General features: G+C 28.7%; 1 protein-coding gene and 1 pseudogene across 1 annotated transcript; both read right to left on the minus strand.

Annotated features, from left to right (window-relative positions):
• Positions 1-6576: 6576 nt before the first annotated feature.
• LOC132943293 (52 kDa repressor of the inhibitor of the protein kinase-like) lies at positions 6577-9416 on the minus strand (annotated as a pseudogene).
• A 474-nt stretch (positions 9417-9890) lies between these two features.
• Positions 9891-10860, minus strand: LOC132943294 (uncharacterized). The gene is made up of 3 exons (XM_061012226.1): positions 10618-10860; positions 10459-10560; positions 9891-10103 (listed from the first exon to the last, which is right to left on the minus strand). Exons 1-3 carry the CDS (start codon positions 10699-10701, stop codon positions 9957-9959), a joined length of 333 nt encoding a protein of 110 aa, XP_060868209.1. The 5' UTR covers positions 10702-10860; the 3' UTR covers positions 9891-9956.
• Positions 10861-17779: the final 6919 nt, after the last annotated feature.

The following is a 17779-nucleotide window of genomic DNA, read 5'->3' on the forward strand; positions in this document are numbered from 1 at the left end:
TAAGTTTGTTTTCATATTATTACTATTTTACATTTACTTTTTAGGCTTAAATTAAATATTTATTGCCACGGACAATCTGTTAACTGGGTTACGTAGAAGCATTTATAAGTTTAATCCCAAAAGCGCAATGTATAAAATACGCGAGACCGTCTTCGTTATAGGTTAGTTAAGTTTAATACGCAACTTTTTGCATGTTATACTATACGCCGGGTATCACTTTTAGGTTTGCGCGATATATTTAAAACAATATAATATTATTAATCTTTATATTTTATATTTTTATATACATAAATACATTATACACCCCATATATTTTATTAGCATACTTACAGCTTTTTTAGTGTAGTTTATACCCTATAGATGGCTATAGATATAGGTATTAAATGTCTTGCAATTATATATTTTACTATAATTATTAATTTCATTATAATATAATATAACAATACAGAAATCATTTTTTCGAAAAATATATGTAACATGTATAGTTCATACAATTATGAATTTATAGTTAATAGAAATGCGGATGTTTTACTTCATAGATATTTTTTTATTGAAATCGTGAAAATAATTTGATTAAACAATCAGGTTGGTAACCTAACCTACTCATCACTAGTATACATTTTTTATATTACGTGTAAAATCACCAACACAAGGTGCAGACTGCATTTAAAAAAATAATAACATAAAATAAAATATAAAATAATGTTGTAGTAGAAGCTGGAAACTTTAGTTTATTCTAATTTATAATCCAATTAATGTAACCGAGAATGTAACTATTAAATCATAATTGAATTAAGAGATCACTTTGGGATAAATGCCAAACGTATAAATGTAAATTAAATTAAAAATAATTAAAAAACATTTTGTGAAAGGAACAAGATTACTGCTAATATTTAAGTTTTAATTATTATTAACAAATAAATACAAATAATTTAAAAATTTAAAAAAAATTAAGAACACATCATTATAAAATTAATACAGTCATCGATCCGCTCAGAATCTAAAATTATATACTTAGAATTTCAGAAATCTAGTTGGTATTATGGTATTTGATGAATTTACTGTATACGTTTGGCTTTATGTTAACTCTAAAATCCAGTAATCACATTTTTATTTAATAATTCATAAAATACAATATACTCTTATAAAAAAATTCTTGTGCTTCTGATATCTATTCACCACCTTAATCAATAATTAAATTGATAAACTAAAATAATAATTTAAATAATACTTATATCATATTATTATAATTCAAATTCAAAATTATAAACTATTTTGGTTTTATTGTCATATCAAATTTCAATAAACAAATTGGTCCTTAACACGGAACTCTTTGATATAAAAAGTTGCATTATATTATATCCGTGGATTCATCATATTGACGTACCTATAGTATAATATCTATATAATTTATTTATTTATCTATGGCAAATCTCCAAGTCGTTGCAGAAGACACAGTCGATTAAAAATTCTAAAATTTCAATAAGCAACGAAAATTTGAGCAAAAAACTTACTGCGTTTCGTATAATTTTATTTTTCATAAATTACAATATTCTAAGTTCCGTAATCTGGAGCGTTTCCTCATGGGTGTCACAGTTCACACACGTCACGGATTCCGCCGAAAGAGTCGATAATTAAAGTAAGTTTGTTTTTATATTCTTTTGGGGCTTAAATTTACTTTTAAGACTTAAAATAAATATTTAATGTCACGAAAAATGTGCTATCCAAGTGTTGTATGCGCATATTTTAGTTAGAAATGTATAAAATACGCGAGATATAAACGTCGTCGTCGTTTTTCCAGTCCCTGTTCGTAGAATTATTATAATTAATAGGAGCTTACCTATATAAGGTACTTAATATATATATGTTTTGGTTTAATTTATAGAAATATATGTTATAGCTTATAACTGATAATAGTCATAAGATACAATTTTAATTAATAACTGATAATTTTTTTTCCAAATACAACGTTATAAGTTATAGGTAACTATTAATTTAGTGTCACATACTTAACTTCTATTGTTCACCTAATGTCTATATTCTATATCATAGGGATTAGGGACGTATACATTTATTGGTATAGTATTAAATAAATTAATGAAATAGAACAAACACACCTACTATAATTATTAGTAATAATAATATATCCATGGATAAATTATTAAAATACAAAACGAACAAACGAAAAACGATTCTGAGCAAAGACATCGTTAACTAATAAATAATATTGAGATTAAAGTAATTTATTTTATTATTAGGCATTAGTACATACAATTTAGTAGGATAAAGTCATTTTTGCCTAAAAAATTACATTTGAAAGTGTCATCGTGTATATATATTATAATAATATACTCTAAAAGTTTCATAAATCCGCGAATACCTACTATTTTTAAATTACAACAAAATAACTAAAATCGTTATTCTTGGTTTTAATATGTAATTTCGTCCAAATTTTAACTTATAATATCTGTAAAAAGTAACTGTGTTTATAATAGATTATTTGGTTACAATATGAACCAGGGGTGGACTGAGCCGGCGGGATACTGGGAACTTTCCGGTGGGCCGCTATTCAAAAATGATTTGTTATTGCTATATATTTATAATTATTATTAATATAGAAGATCGGCATAAATCGGTAGAAAATCGGTATAAATATGAATTATAAATATTTTTTATTTTCATACCATGACGCGTGTGTGAAAAATTGTTTATATTAAGTGTTTAAGATGTTCGATTTCGGTACGACTGATTGTCCACCCCCTTAATCTTCAGCATCAATGCATCAGAAATTATTATTTACAATTAGGCCACGGATTTAAATATAAACTGCATTTTCTGAATTTTCTATGACATTGCTTTCCAAGCAAAAAATTCGTTTCATATATTATCAACGAATTGAAAAATAAAATTAGAACATTTATATGGGTTGAAGTCAATTTTATAAAAACTTATTAAAAAAAAATTAAATACAATTAAATAAAGGTAATTTATTTTACTTATATTTCTATTTTTTACGTACCCATTATGTTCGATACTATAACTATTCAGTTTTCAGCTATAGAAAACAACACTTGCCAATATGGAATTACTGTCGAAGTTTTTTATTTTAAAATATTTCTTAAATTCTTTTTATTATTTTATTTGAAACATTATTTTTAAGTATTGGGATCAATAAAACTATTTTTATTTAATTATTATTTTATATCAATTAGAATTTGTTAATAAACCAAGTAAAAAAACCGTTATCTATATTGTAAATTTGAATTCAATTTACCGCATAGAAACAAATAAATGTTTTTTTGAAGATAATGTAAAAATATCCATCATCCATCGGTTAGGACCATATATATATTTGCTATGATTAGGACGGTGAGGTTATAATTATAAATAATCTATGGCAAATGACAATCGTCTGAGACGAACAGCGATTCCAATACGTACTCACATATTTCGTTCCATTCTGGTTATTAAGCTAGGTGCCTATTTTTATAAATGTCATTAATCTCAATACATCCAGACTGAACTTTTGGATCGGAGATATGCATTTTCCTTGGCGGAGATGCACAGCTCTGACACTAGACAATATTATACACTCGAAGGGAACGCGTTTCGCCGGAATAATAAATAATTACGTAAGTTTTGTTCTTCTACTCTGTTGACGCGGTAGACTTAATGTAAATATTTATTGTCAGACAAACTTATATACTCGCTAGGCGTAGAGTAGTTTTTAAAATCCAGTTGTTATAGGTGTACAAAAATTAAGATATTATGAAAAATACCTTAAATTATAATACTTTGCCTACAACTGTTAATTTATTGTTATAGTAGAATAATTTTTAAAATTTGAAATCAATGATTAGGCAATGGTTTTATAAGTAGGAAGGTAGGTTTTTATACCTATACCTAATAAAATAAGAAAATACATAATGATTAATGTTATTTAATATGATTTGTAAGTACATAGCAAATTATACCTACCACTTGGTGACGATTATTTTTGTCTTATACGTTCTTCGTAATTCCGTTCCGTCACGATAGTTTTAGTTTTCGTTAAATGTGAAACATACATTTTCGACGCATACGCCATACGGATACGGGTATTAAACATTTGGGTTTTAAGAGAACACCTCAAACGTACGTTTTATTTTGGGGGTTTTACGGGATATACCTATAGGAAATTTTCTTCAAATTTTCACATTTCACTATTTGATATTATGATATTATTTGTACCTAGGTTAAGTTTCTGTTTTAGAATCGATCGATAGGTTACCTAGGTATATCACATTCTTTAATTTAAATTCTGGTAGCCGAGTATTGGATAAGTACCTACGTAACTTATAATTCGTATCGTAATTTAATTACTAAAGAAATATTATTTCCCCAACAGTGTCTAGGGCCACCGGCAGGATAATGCATTATAGAATGTCTATAAACTTATGGTCTAGTTATGGTTAAAATTGGCATGCGACCAACTGGGGGCTTGTTCTGGAAAATTTAAATGGTCTAATAAGGTTCATCTCATTATTTGAATTAAATTAATTTTTAAGCGATTGTTGTGTTAGTTTATTTTCATATTATTTTGGGGCTTACATTTACTTACTTTTTAGACTTGAATTAAATTTTTATTGTCACGGAAAATCTGTTAACTCAGTAACGTAGAAGCATATACGTTTACTACCTACCAAAGGCGCAATGTATAATAATAATAAATTATTCGCCAGTCCGAACAATCCAAACGCTGTCTTACTCGTAGTCGAGTTCTAGTTGATAACTGACTTGTGAATAAATGTAATTTTTGTTAGGTATAAAAATAAAAATTATAAATCCTTGAATACAACATTTAAAAATACAAACTCTGTGTAATAAAAATTAATATTAGGTATTTATTGGTAGGTTTATATAATATCTGTAGACTGTAACGAATAGGTCATTAGAATATTGTTGAACATTTTACTGCATAAGATGCGTGTTATTTCAGAAATGGTATTCGTCAGTGAAAATTTTCAAACTGGGAATAATATTATATCATAAGCAGATTGAAATGTGTGAACGTTTCAGTGCTTCGAAGACTAAGTTCCGTAGCAGTTTTGATTCCGTCACGGGGTATGTATTTTCTTATTTCTCAGTAAGTTTTTTTTTATTATTGTTAATTGATCAAAGGATGTATTGCCCGAAATTTTTCAATATTTGTATTGTAATTATACTGGTATAACACTATTCCGGCTATCAATAGAGTCGTGTTAAAAATTAGAAAATTGGCGAGGTATGTTATTTTTTTAAGTAATTATTTCGAGTAGGGAATTCGCTCAATGATATTTAAATATTTTCACCGAGAATCAAGTACGATGACTTGTAGGTAACTAGAGACTGAGTGAATAGGATTTAGGAAGTGTGTGATATGGCGAAGATAAGGAAATGGGTCAACAGGATTTCAGAATGTTTGGTGTATGAAAGGGAAAGATGAAAAAGAAATGTAAGGTTAGGGTAGGTAAGTGGAGTGAGGGTAGCAGATATGAGAATAATAAGTTAGGTGTTAAGGTACAAAAGAGGATAGAATAAGAAATTAATTAATTAAGGGTAGTGTACATATTGTAGTGAAAACAAGAGAGAATAGGTTTAGGTGGTTCGGTCACTGTATGATAAGAGATAGTGAGAGTGGCTATAGAAGTTAATTTAGGGGGAAATGAGGGGCGGGAAGACTGAAGAAGAGATGGATAGACAGAATACCGATCATATGGAGGAGTGGAATGAGAGTGGCTGAACCTGTATATAGCTGTGAATGACGGGGGAAGAAAAAGTGTAAAGGTAGAATAGTTATGTTAACAATGTGTAGGTAATACTTAACGTAATCAGTTGATAAATATTTTCTTTCATTGTTATGTTTACAATATCGAATACCTTGATGGTTAGTAGGAAAAGATCACAAAGCTCACGACCAGTGATGGTAGTCGTCTATCATCACCATAGCTTCAACTAACCATAGGTTTATTTAACTAACCTTCTTATGACTCATTAGGACACTTTGAATAAAAAGATCCTGAGTTGCAGGTTGCCAAACTTAATTGTTTGATTATCAAGTTGATCCTTTGATTGTTGACACCATGGATAGTCCACGCCTATGTTAAATACATTTCAGGCCGCGTTCCCGGAGGGGAAGGCAATTGAGGCTCCTTTATATTGATAGTCGATACTCGATATAGGTATACTTTATTTGGCCTCAATTGTTCCCCTCGAAGACCGATGATAAGACCATTATGTCCTATCCATATCTTTATTATCTATGATGGAGCCATACCCAGCTCACTCGTGTAAACTTGTTGCTGGTTGGGATGTCAGCGCACTATTTGTTTTCCATCTTTGACCCACGCGTAGCATACCAAATGTACGATTAAGAAAACACTAAAATGATTGTGCGTGGGTCAGAGAGAGAAATAAATGGTGCGCTAAAAATCTGACATCCTCTTCAGTGGCGTATTTAGGATTTTCTTGAGGGGGGGGGGATATAGAAATTAGAAATACATTTTCAAAGAAACCAGTCATGCAAGACTTTTTTTTTTTTGCTAATCCCTAATTTTTAATCACTAATCAAGTATAGGTATTTTAAAAGACAATATTAATCAATGAATAGCATTTTAAGTTTAACATAATAATCTAATGAATAAAAAATATATTAATAGCTTAATATAGATTTATAATAATCAACACAATGAAATAAATTTATAAAATATTTAGCTAATTAATAATTTGTTCTGTAAAAATGTAAAATATCATATAATTATATTGATCATTGATATCTATTATCTACATAGGTATATATAACACATAGGCACATATAGCCATTTATTTGCAGTGATTTTACAAAACAAACTCCAGTCTTCTATTTTTCAGAGACAATTCATCAATGACTTCATCTGGTGTAATCTTTGTTTCTGTATGGCATGCTAATAGAGCCAATCCATTCAGTCTAGTCTATAATAACAATGAAATACACAATTTTATAAATACTTTCAATAATATATCATAATTTAAAATCTGCAAATTTACTTCATTCATACTATTCCTGAGATAAGTTTTAATTCTTTTTAAATTAGAGAATTGATCGTTCAGGAGTTGTTGTTGACACTGGAAGCGTACAAAATATATTTATCAACATGTAAATGTTGGGATAAAATTCTTTATCACAAATTTCTAATGCCTGTAATCCTGAACTAAGAATGATATTATCTGTAAATAGTTTTGTTTTCCACATATTAAATTCGGCTATGCTATTGAATTTATCTACAACGGGTGAATATATGTTCACAAGCTTATTAAATTGTTCTCGGTCATTTATCTCTAATGGCAATGGCTGGGTTTTAAAAATGCAATCGAACCCTATAACAGTAAATATCAAATAATAAAATACTTTGGCAAATTAGTTATTTATATAGCTATTCAGTATTTGTACTTATATTATAATTTATAATAATATAATGTCAATAGAGATTTTTTTTTGAAAATATAATATAAAATATGTAATAACTAGTTTATACCTTCAAAAATACTTTTATGATTTATAAAACGCTCAGTAAGTTGTGATATAAAGTAATCAATATATGATAAAAATACTGTTACACGATAGTATTGTTCGGTAGAATGATTTTGTAAATTTGGATTAGCTCTATGTGTTTGTTTAGAAGAAATTCTTTTCTCTAGCAATTCAATTCCAACATCATCTGCCATTTTCTGTAATATATTAATAAATATTTGGGGGTATATTTATGATGTAGGTACATCATAAATATTATTTTAAATATTAAACAGTATATTAAAGTAAAAGATTACTTTGACATTATTATAGATAATTTTGAATTCTATTTCATTATTTTCTCTGATACATTTTAAAGTAGCTATTACATTTTCTACTATGAGTATTGTCTTTTTCAAATCAATTTGAACTTTTTGCAATTGTTTACACAGCGGAAGTCCATAAGAAAATAATACCTAAAACAAAATTTAAAAATAACACAATATATGTACCTAAATGTATATAAAATAGATATTATCTGAACCTTTATAACAATCAAAGAAATCATAAACTCTGAATCTTTTAACGCTTTCTGAAGCATTTCAGCATCTGTTGATTCTTTCCAATCAGATATAATGTCTAACGCATTGAGAACAAATGAAAATAGTTCAGAAAAATCATTTACAGAATCATAACGTTGAATCCAACGAGTAGCACAAAGCCGTTTGAGTTGTTTTACTTGGGGTGCATTATTTGAATTCTCAATGGTATTTAAAAGAACAGAATTTCTTTTAGGGGTATTGAAAAAATTATAAACTTTTTCGATCACCCCCAAACAATTTCTGATAGGTTTTATGCCACTAGCTGTTGAAACAGCTAAATTCAGCGAATGTGCTGCACAATGTACATATTATATAGCGTTGGGGTATTTAGATTTCACAATAGTCTGTACTCCTTTAAATCGACCAGCCATATTACTGGCCCCATCATAGCCTTGGCCATATAAATAATTGCAATCAATTCCACATCTGTTTAAGCCTACCAACAAAAAAATGTAATTAAATAATATAAATAAATAAAGTGAATAAATAAATAAATCATAAATGTGTTATTTACAATTACCATTTAATATTGAGTTAGCCAAGTCATAACCAGTCAAGCTATCAATTTCAAAAAATCGTAAAAAGTTCTCATGCAACTTATTGTTTTTATCAATATATCAAACACATATACTGAGTTGCTCTTTAGTCGATATGTCGGTTGTTTCATCAGCCAGAACAGAGAAACATTTAGATTTATTAATCACATTAACTAGTTTCCTTAGTAAAATTGTGTTACATGACTGAATTATTTCATTTTGTATAATTGGACTCGTATATTTATTACGTTTCCCTGAACCCTCAAGAACATTACGCAAAAATTCATCTCCTTTTGCTCTGTACTTGAGAATACCACGGAAATGGCCTTGCCTTGAATCATCTAAAAAATAAAAGTTAAAAGTTGCAAACAATAATAACATGTTTTTTACAATAATAATTGTAAATCCATAATTAGCATGACTGGAGCATTATTGTCCAATAGTTATATGACATTGATAATTCAGTTTAATTATACTTAAGTATTATTATTATTAAATGGTAAAAGTTTATACAATTTAGTTTTTAGTTTCTATATTTATGCTTACCATCTACTAAGATATCACCAAAATCTCTATGTCCTCTCAAAGCCAACTCTTCTTTACCACATAGAATTATACACTCAATAATTGGTCCTATTTTCCTTCTATTTTCTTCAATTTGTACCATTCTAAACAAATTCACAGAATCAATGTACTTCAAAAATTTAAACTTTAAAGTAAGGGTTATCATATTATGCATTTAATATTACCTACCTATTATTATCTATGCGTTCTATTATAGACAGTTCCTTTTTTTCTATTATTTTAAAAAGTGTTCAGAGTCTAGAACAGACAATGTATGATATTTCAAACTTCCACGAGCCCGAAAAGTCTAAAAAAAAATGTATTAAATATTTTAGCAAATGTCTCTGGAATAAATCATTTAAATTATCAAACCTCTTTTGCCTTCTTCCAGTTGCTGAAAGCAACAGTAACAAGGCTACCCAAAGGCTGGCTTCCAACACCACCATTTTTTGCAAACAGTACACAGTATTTACAGAATGTCCCATTTTTGACATTTGAATACGCCAGCCAATTAAATTCTTTTAGCCATTTATGCTGAAATCTTAAGCCACGTTTTTCATTTTTTGCAAGCAATGGGAATTTATATTCAACATCTGGTACCCATAGATTAGTTAGCACCTTGAATAAATATCATTTTAAATAACAAACTAATTAGTTTTAATAAATATTATAAAATTAAATTTAAAATATAGACATTAAATAAAAATAAATATGCATAATTTAAAAAAAATACTAATTCAATAAATATTAATGTGTTAAGTATTGAAATAATTTATCAACTAGTATGTAACTTACAAGCTTTTTATCAGCATCTGTTAAAGATAAACATTCTACAAAATAACCTATGTCATTAGCATTGCCGAGCGTTTGATTATTTTCACAAATAAAATCATCCTTTAATAAATAATTGAAACATATTATTATATTAATGCCACAATAATAACTAGAATATATTAAACAATTTTTAAGCCAAATTATTAAATTGTATTTGTTTCCATATGTCAAGTAAAACATGCTATTTGAAGCTAATAAATATATAATAATATATAATATAAATAATATAATGCCTAAATAATTTAAGAGATCTATTTAAGTGAGTTATAAATTTATAAGCTGTGACCACTGGTCATAAAAGCATATAAACCTATATAAGCATAACTAATTTAGTTTTTTTTTAAGAATAACAAAGTAAACAAATTTGAAATTTGAACAATTAACTTTTTATATATTCAATGAAATAATTAATTACTTGCTGTAATCGTGAATTCGATGCCTCACTAAAACTTTCTAAAGAATTTGTGGTACATGCAGACTTGTTTACTTCTGTAATTTTTCTTACTGGTGAGTTCACCTAAATATCACAAAAACTTGAATTTACATTTCAAATTTCACAAAAATTAGCACTTACTTCAGTCTCGTTATTTTCATTTTCTCTTCGAATTTTTTTATTGCTTGTGAAAAATGATAACAAGGTATTCTTTTTTGATGTCATTGAAAAAAGTAGGTAAATTATATTGAAAAATAAAATACCGTATATAAATAAAAGTAAATTTGACCATAAAATATCACTTTCAATCACGAATTAATATAATATTTCTTAAATAGTTGTTTTAATACTCAATTTATTATCATTTGAGCAATGAAGTATAAACAGAACACCGAATAGTATGCATAGATTAATGGTTATCATAAACAATTACTGTGTAATAGAATATTACCTACTATAGGTTAGGTATATTAGATCATATTATCAAAATATCGTACATTTGTTTATGATCTAATAATAGAATACATGACACTGTGGATACAAATCAGGGACAAACGTTATCATTTGTTCCATTGAAATAAGAGATTGTGTATAATTTTGCCTATATTCACTCCTCATTAATTATAATAATATCAGATTTCATACATCGTTAGTTGTGATTTGTGATTACTGATTACAGGTAATTACAGTTGCGGTTTGCATACTAGTAGGTATATTAAGGTTTATGGGAACAGACTAAAAAAAAAAAAGGCCAAGGGGGATCTATCCCCCATATCCCCCCCCCCCGTAAATACGCCACTGATCCTCTTAAGTGTTATCAAGTTGAAGAAGCAGTTGATTGTTGACAATTTGACATTTAACATTAATTGTGGTAGGTATTATGATTGGACAAAAGTAATTAGCAGGGATGTGAATTTAATGCAATGAAAAAGTGTTAAATATTTGCCTGCATGTATGCACTAAAAACAGGCAAATATATGCACTGAAATATTAAAAAATATTCAAAAAAATACTGAATGAAAACGTTTTTATTTAAATTTTTTTAAATTAATAAATAATAATTCAAATTGGTTTACACAAAAAATTCTTTATTTACACACTTGGTAGGTAGGTATGTAGGTAGGTAACGGATGAACCGAAAATATAAAAACATTTTAAGAAAATAAGCATAAATACGAAGAAATCATGAAAACATGCAATTATATTAACTAACCAGAAAAAAAACGCATATTGGTAACGGTGTTGTAATAATAGGGATCTCCCCAAAAAAATACGTACTAATAGTTCAAACAAATCATAAAAGCCAACTGTAATAAATATTAATTTATGAAAAAGTATATTAAAAAGCATTATTATTATAAATGAAACAAAACTATCAACTATGGACCGTGACATAATATAGGTATTTCTATATTTTTAGCTCCATAATTTCTGTTAAAATATTAGGAAAATGTATTAAGTACCGTAAAAGTGCTAAATTTGAGTTATTACTTAAAATATTATATTCATAACAAATTATAATAGAAGGTTAGGTACTGTTATTCCACATACCTATATTATAGTTTAATTTAACTACAACATTCTAGTAGAGTCTGATAAAATTTGGTTCCACGACTTTGATCATACAAACTTAAAATACTAAACTATGAGTCTGAAATTTAGTTTATATAGATCTAAATAATCCAAAACATATAATATTGCTTCAAAATATAAAAATAAAGTGTCTAGTATTGTAGTAGGTGGGTAACTATAAAAAAAAATCATACTTGAAATCTATGTATAATATACGTATATTGTAATAAACGTTCAAATGTTTACTATAGTACATTATAAAAAATTAACTTAAGTTCAATATAATACATTATAATAGGTGTTCAAATAAACATTTCATACCACAAATTTTGTTAATTCACACAGTCTCTCTTCAATTTTAAATTTTTCTTCAAATCATCTACAAAACATAAATGTTTAGTAAATTGGAAGACTTGATTAAGTATTTAATAATTTATCTAAAAGAGATGTGCCGGGTCGCCACATTACTATATCGAGGGGCCATGGTGCAAGTGTCGTCCATAAATACCATAACATATATTATATTAGAAATACAAACTTAATATTTCACTAACAGTAAATAGTATAAAAAAATATTACGAAATATACTATACTCATATTATATTATGATTGTATTAATTACAAACTCTTGAATTAAGAGTTATGTTTGAAGATTTAATTAATTTCCTAAAAGGAAATGCCTCAAGATTGCCTCAGTAGGTTAGGTTTACTAATCATTACTAACTATACAAAATACTGAAAATTAATGAAATCACAAATATTAGTACAATAGAGAGACTGTGCATTGATTTACAAATTTGTCTTAAATTTACTTTTTGCATAGAATATGAAGGTTGAGATATGAGATTGTAATGAAAATAAAACGCAGGGTGTTTTTGGTTGAATTGTTGTTGCGTTTATTCTCAAAAACTTATTATTTTTCATACAGACACAATTTTAATAATTTGTTGTACAGTATTTATTTTGAATTAATTAATTATACTCTTACGAGTGTACAGATAAAATAGTTGAATAAAGGATCACATAAAACATGGGGGGGGGGGGAAGGCGTGAACATAAAACTCACGGTTTTTGGTCGGGTGTTCATTATGACGGGATCAGTAGCACGGTAATATAATTATTACCGGCGTGAACAGCTGGGCGGCTTCAGCAGTGTGACTTGGCTCGGATGTCTGTATGCTGATAAAAAAAAAACGGCAAACGGTGTTGGACCTTTTACAATCTGTTCCGTTGGTGGTCGTACGTTAGTCGGATGGAACTGGCTGACTCGGCTCGGACGGCGGCGCTCAGTAACGGTGGACGCGTAACGACAATATATACCTCGCGACTCACTGCGGCGGTGGTGGAGGGTATATGCCGGGACAAACTGTAGAATGTCCGTTCGTGGCGGTATTAAAATACCGTCCGGCTCACTATTCGCTTTTTCTCAGCGGGGAGAATGATGATGATACGCTTTGCTTTGCTTTGAAGGTTATGCCGTTAACTATACCAGGGTTTTGCCTCTACTAGTAGGACGAAAGTTGGTGAGGGTGGTTATTTAAAATTGTTGGCCTACCCATGAGTAGGTAGGGTTTGCAATGATGATACGGCGGTCGGCGGCCTGTATTTATGTAAAACAATGCTTGCCGGTCCCGATTGGAATATCGTGTGACACTTCTCTGTGTTTTGTGATGCAGCTACAGGTTTGAAGTGTTCGATAGTATCCATCTTATAGTTTGAAATGCACTGATTATGAATATGTACTTTTTGTCCTTGTAATTTGTTATTTTCATAAGGAAATCTCAGTTTTTCCCGCGGGTGGAGCGCGTTCGGATAGCGCCATCTGTAGTTACGGGCGGCGGTTGCGTTCCGTCGGGGAATCCGTATTTCTGGGCGGCGGTCGATGGATAGCTGGTAATGATGAAAACTAGAGTGCTCCACTTAAAATTGGGCACTCTGTTTTTTATCATTACAAGATGGATAGAGATTCGTTGATCGCTTTTATGTGCTTCAAATTGTTTACACGAGTGAGCTGGGTATGGCTCCATCATAGATAATAAAGATATAACATAATGGATAGGACATAATAGTCTTATCAGCGGTCTGATCTTCGAGGGAAACAATTGAGGCCAAGTCGAGTATCGACTATCAATATAAAGGCGCCTCAATTGCCTTCCCTCCGGGAACGCGGCCTGAAATGTATTTAAAATAGGCGTGGACTATCCATATCTATGGGCTTCATCCATAGCATGGGTTAAGGTGTCAACAAACAAAGGATCAACTTGATAATCAAACACTTAAGTTCGGCAACCTGAAACTCAGGATCTTTTTATTCAAAGTGTCCTAATAAGTCATAAGAAGGTTAGTTAGGTAAACCTATGGTTAGTTGAAGCTATGGTGCGATGATAGACGACTACAATCACTGGTCATGAGCTTTGCGATGATCTTTTCCTACAAACTATAATGGTATTCGATATTATAAACATAACAATGAAAGAAAATATTTGGTTATGTTAGGTTAGGTTAGGATAGGACAGTAAATTAGACGTTAACTAATTATCATAGTTTTTAACACGGTCTTAAAGACTGTCAGCTAGAGTTGTACCAGTATAGTTATTAAAAACTTAAATACAGCCAACATTAAATAATGATTTTTTTAACACAACAAATTATAAAAGTATTTTAAAATATAACAAAATATAATTTTATTAGGATTTTATAAGGTTTTCAATGCTTACTTTACCTATTGTAAATAGAAAATGTATAAAATCAATAGTTTTAATTTAATATATAGTTTTGTGTTTTAATATCCTATTTTCAAAGAATTCTCAAGGTTTCCTTTCCACATTTTTTTACATTGTACTAAATCTAATTTTTTTCCGCACATATTTACAAAGACTAAAACTATGTTTTTATTTGCATTTAGACTTTATAGTTTGTAATTTAATATTGACTGTAGACCCAGCCAAACACAATATTATTTTAAATTAAACATTATTTTATGTCCTTCATAAATTACAATCACATAGTAGAGTCTGTGCAGGACATTTTCTCATTTATTTTTTTTGCATCCTTTATAAATTACATTCGTTTTTATACATTTTCTTATACATGTATTACGGTGATACACCTCTGATCATAATAACTGTTCGTATTATTATAATATAAACAATACTTAGTTTTTGGATTGTAGTTAATATGTATTGCAGTATTTAGCTTCCAGCGTATTCTTTTGTTAAGTGTTATTTCACGCAGATTTCTCAAACAATTTTTTTTTCAATTCATTGAACTCTAGTAGATTTTTATCTAAAAATATTTTTTAAGATTAACCGGCTATACCTAGGAGTACGCTGAGTACCCATGTACTCCTAAAGCGTGTTCCTAAAGTAAAATTTTTTCCACATTTTTATTTATTGTTTTCTAAAATTCATTTGCCTGCGGGCACCAACACCTCTCTTCAATTTTTTTTTTATGATTTTCACTCTACCCAAATTTTTAAACATTGACAATCTGGTACCCTTTGAATAATTCTTTAATGAACTAAATATTTTGAAAAGTTTTTTCTGTTTAAGTTTCGGGACATTTTAGTTTGAACTTCGTAATGTGTGAGTCTACTGTAATTTTTTTTTTTTGATTTCTAAAATCTATTTGCCTGCGGGCGCCCACACCTCCCTTCAATTTTTTTTTTTTTAGTACTGTAACTCTAGTTTGTGTTGACTGGAAAATTGATAACTTGGTGCCCCACGATTAATCCTTCTTTAATGAACTAAATATTTTGAATAGTTTTTTCTAAATTTTTTTCCAATTTTTCCAATTTCTAAATTCTAAAATCTATTTGCCTGCGAGAGCCAACACCTCCCTTCAATTTTTTTTTATAGTTTTAACTCAGCCAAATTTTTTAAACATTGACAATCTGGTACCCTTTGAATAATTCTTTAATGAACTAAATATTTTGAAAAGTTTTTTCTGTTTAAGTTTCGGGACATTTTAGTTTGAACTTCGTAATGTGTGTTTCTACTGTAAATTTTTTTCCAATTTTTTTTTATGTTTTCTAAAATCTATTTGCCTGCGGGGGCCAACACCTCCCTTCAATTTTTTTTTTATGATTTTAACTTAAGTCAAATTTTTTAAACATTGACAATCTGGTACCCTTTGAATAATTCTCTAATGAACTAAATATTTTAAATAGTTTTTTCGGTTTAAGTTTCAGGACATTTTAGTTTGAAATTCGTAATGTGTGTATCTACTGTAAATTTTTTTTTTTGATTTCTAAAATCTATTTGCCTGCGGGCGCCCACACCTCCCTTCAATTTTTTTTTTTTAGTACTGTAACTCTAGTTTGTATTGACTTGAAAATTGATAACTTGGTGCCCCACGATTAATCCTTCTTTAATGAACTAAATATTTTAAATAGTTTTTTCTACATTTTTTTCCAAATTTTTTTTTATGTTTTCTAAAATCTATTTGCCTGCGGGCGCCAACACCTCCCTTCAATTTTTTTTTTATGATTTTAACTTAAGTCAAATTTTTTAAACATTGACAATCTGGTACCCTTTGAATAATTCTCTAATGAACTAAATATTTAAAATAGTTTTTTCGGTTTAAGTTTCGGGACATTTTAGTTTGAACTTCGTAATGTGTGTTTCTACTGTAAATTTTTTTCCAATTTTTTTTTTGTTTTCTAAAATATATTTGCCTGCGGGCGCCCACACCTCCCTTCAATTTTTTTTATTTGTACTGTAACTCTAGTTTGTATTGACTTGAAAAATGATTAATGAACAAAATATTTTGAATAGTTTTTTCTAAATTTTTTTCCAAATCTTTTTTTGTTTTCTAAAATCGATATGCCTGCAGGCGCCAACACCTCCCTTCAATTTTTTTTTTATGATTTTAACTTAAGTCAAATTTTTTAAACATTGACAATCTGGTACCCTTTGAATAATTCTCTAATGAACTAAATATTTTAAATAGTTTTTTCGGTTAAGTTTCAGGACATTTTAGTTTGAAATTCGTAATGTGTGTATCTACTGTAAATTTTTTTTTTTGATTTCTAAAATCTATTTGCCTGCGGGCGCCCACACCTCCCTTCAATTTTTTTTTTTTTAGTACTGTAATTCTAGTTTGTATTGACTTGAAAATTGATAACTTGGTGCCCCACGATTAATCCTTCTTTAATGAACTAAATATTTTGAATAGTTTTTTCTAAATTTTTTTACAATTTTTCCAATTTCTAAATTCTAAAATCTATTTGCCTGCGAGCGCCAACACCTCCCTTCAATTTTTTTTTTATGGTTTTAACTCAAGCCAAATTTTTTAAACATTGACAATCTGGTACCCTTTGAATAATTCTTTAATGAACTAAATATTTTGAAAAGTTTTTTCTGTTTAAGTTTCGGGACATTTTAGTTTGAACTTCGTAATGTGTGTTTCTACTGTAAATTTTTTTCCAATTTTTTTTTTTGTTTTCTAAAATCTATTGGCCTGCGGGCGCCCACACCTCCCTTCAATTTTTTTTATTTGTACTGTAACTCTAGTTTGTATTGACTTGAAAAATGATTAATGAACAAAATATTTTGAATAGTTTTTTCTAAATTTTTTTCCAAATTTTTTTTTTGTTTTCTAAAATCGATATGCCTGCGGGCTCCAACACCTCCCTTCATTTTTTTTTTTATGATTTTAACTTAAGCCAAATTTTTAAACATTGACAACCTGGTACCCTTTGAATAATTTATTAATGAACTAAATATTTTGA

This window comes from Metopolophium dirhodum, chromosome 4 (assembly GCF_019925205.1).
Source record: "Metopolophium dirhodum isolate CAU chromosome 4, ASM1992520v1, whole genome shotgun sequence".
Lineage (NCBI taxonomy): Eukaryota > Metazoa > Arthropoda > Insecta > Hemiptera > Aphididae > Metopolophium > Metopolophium dirhodum.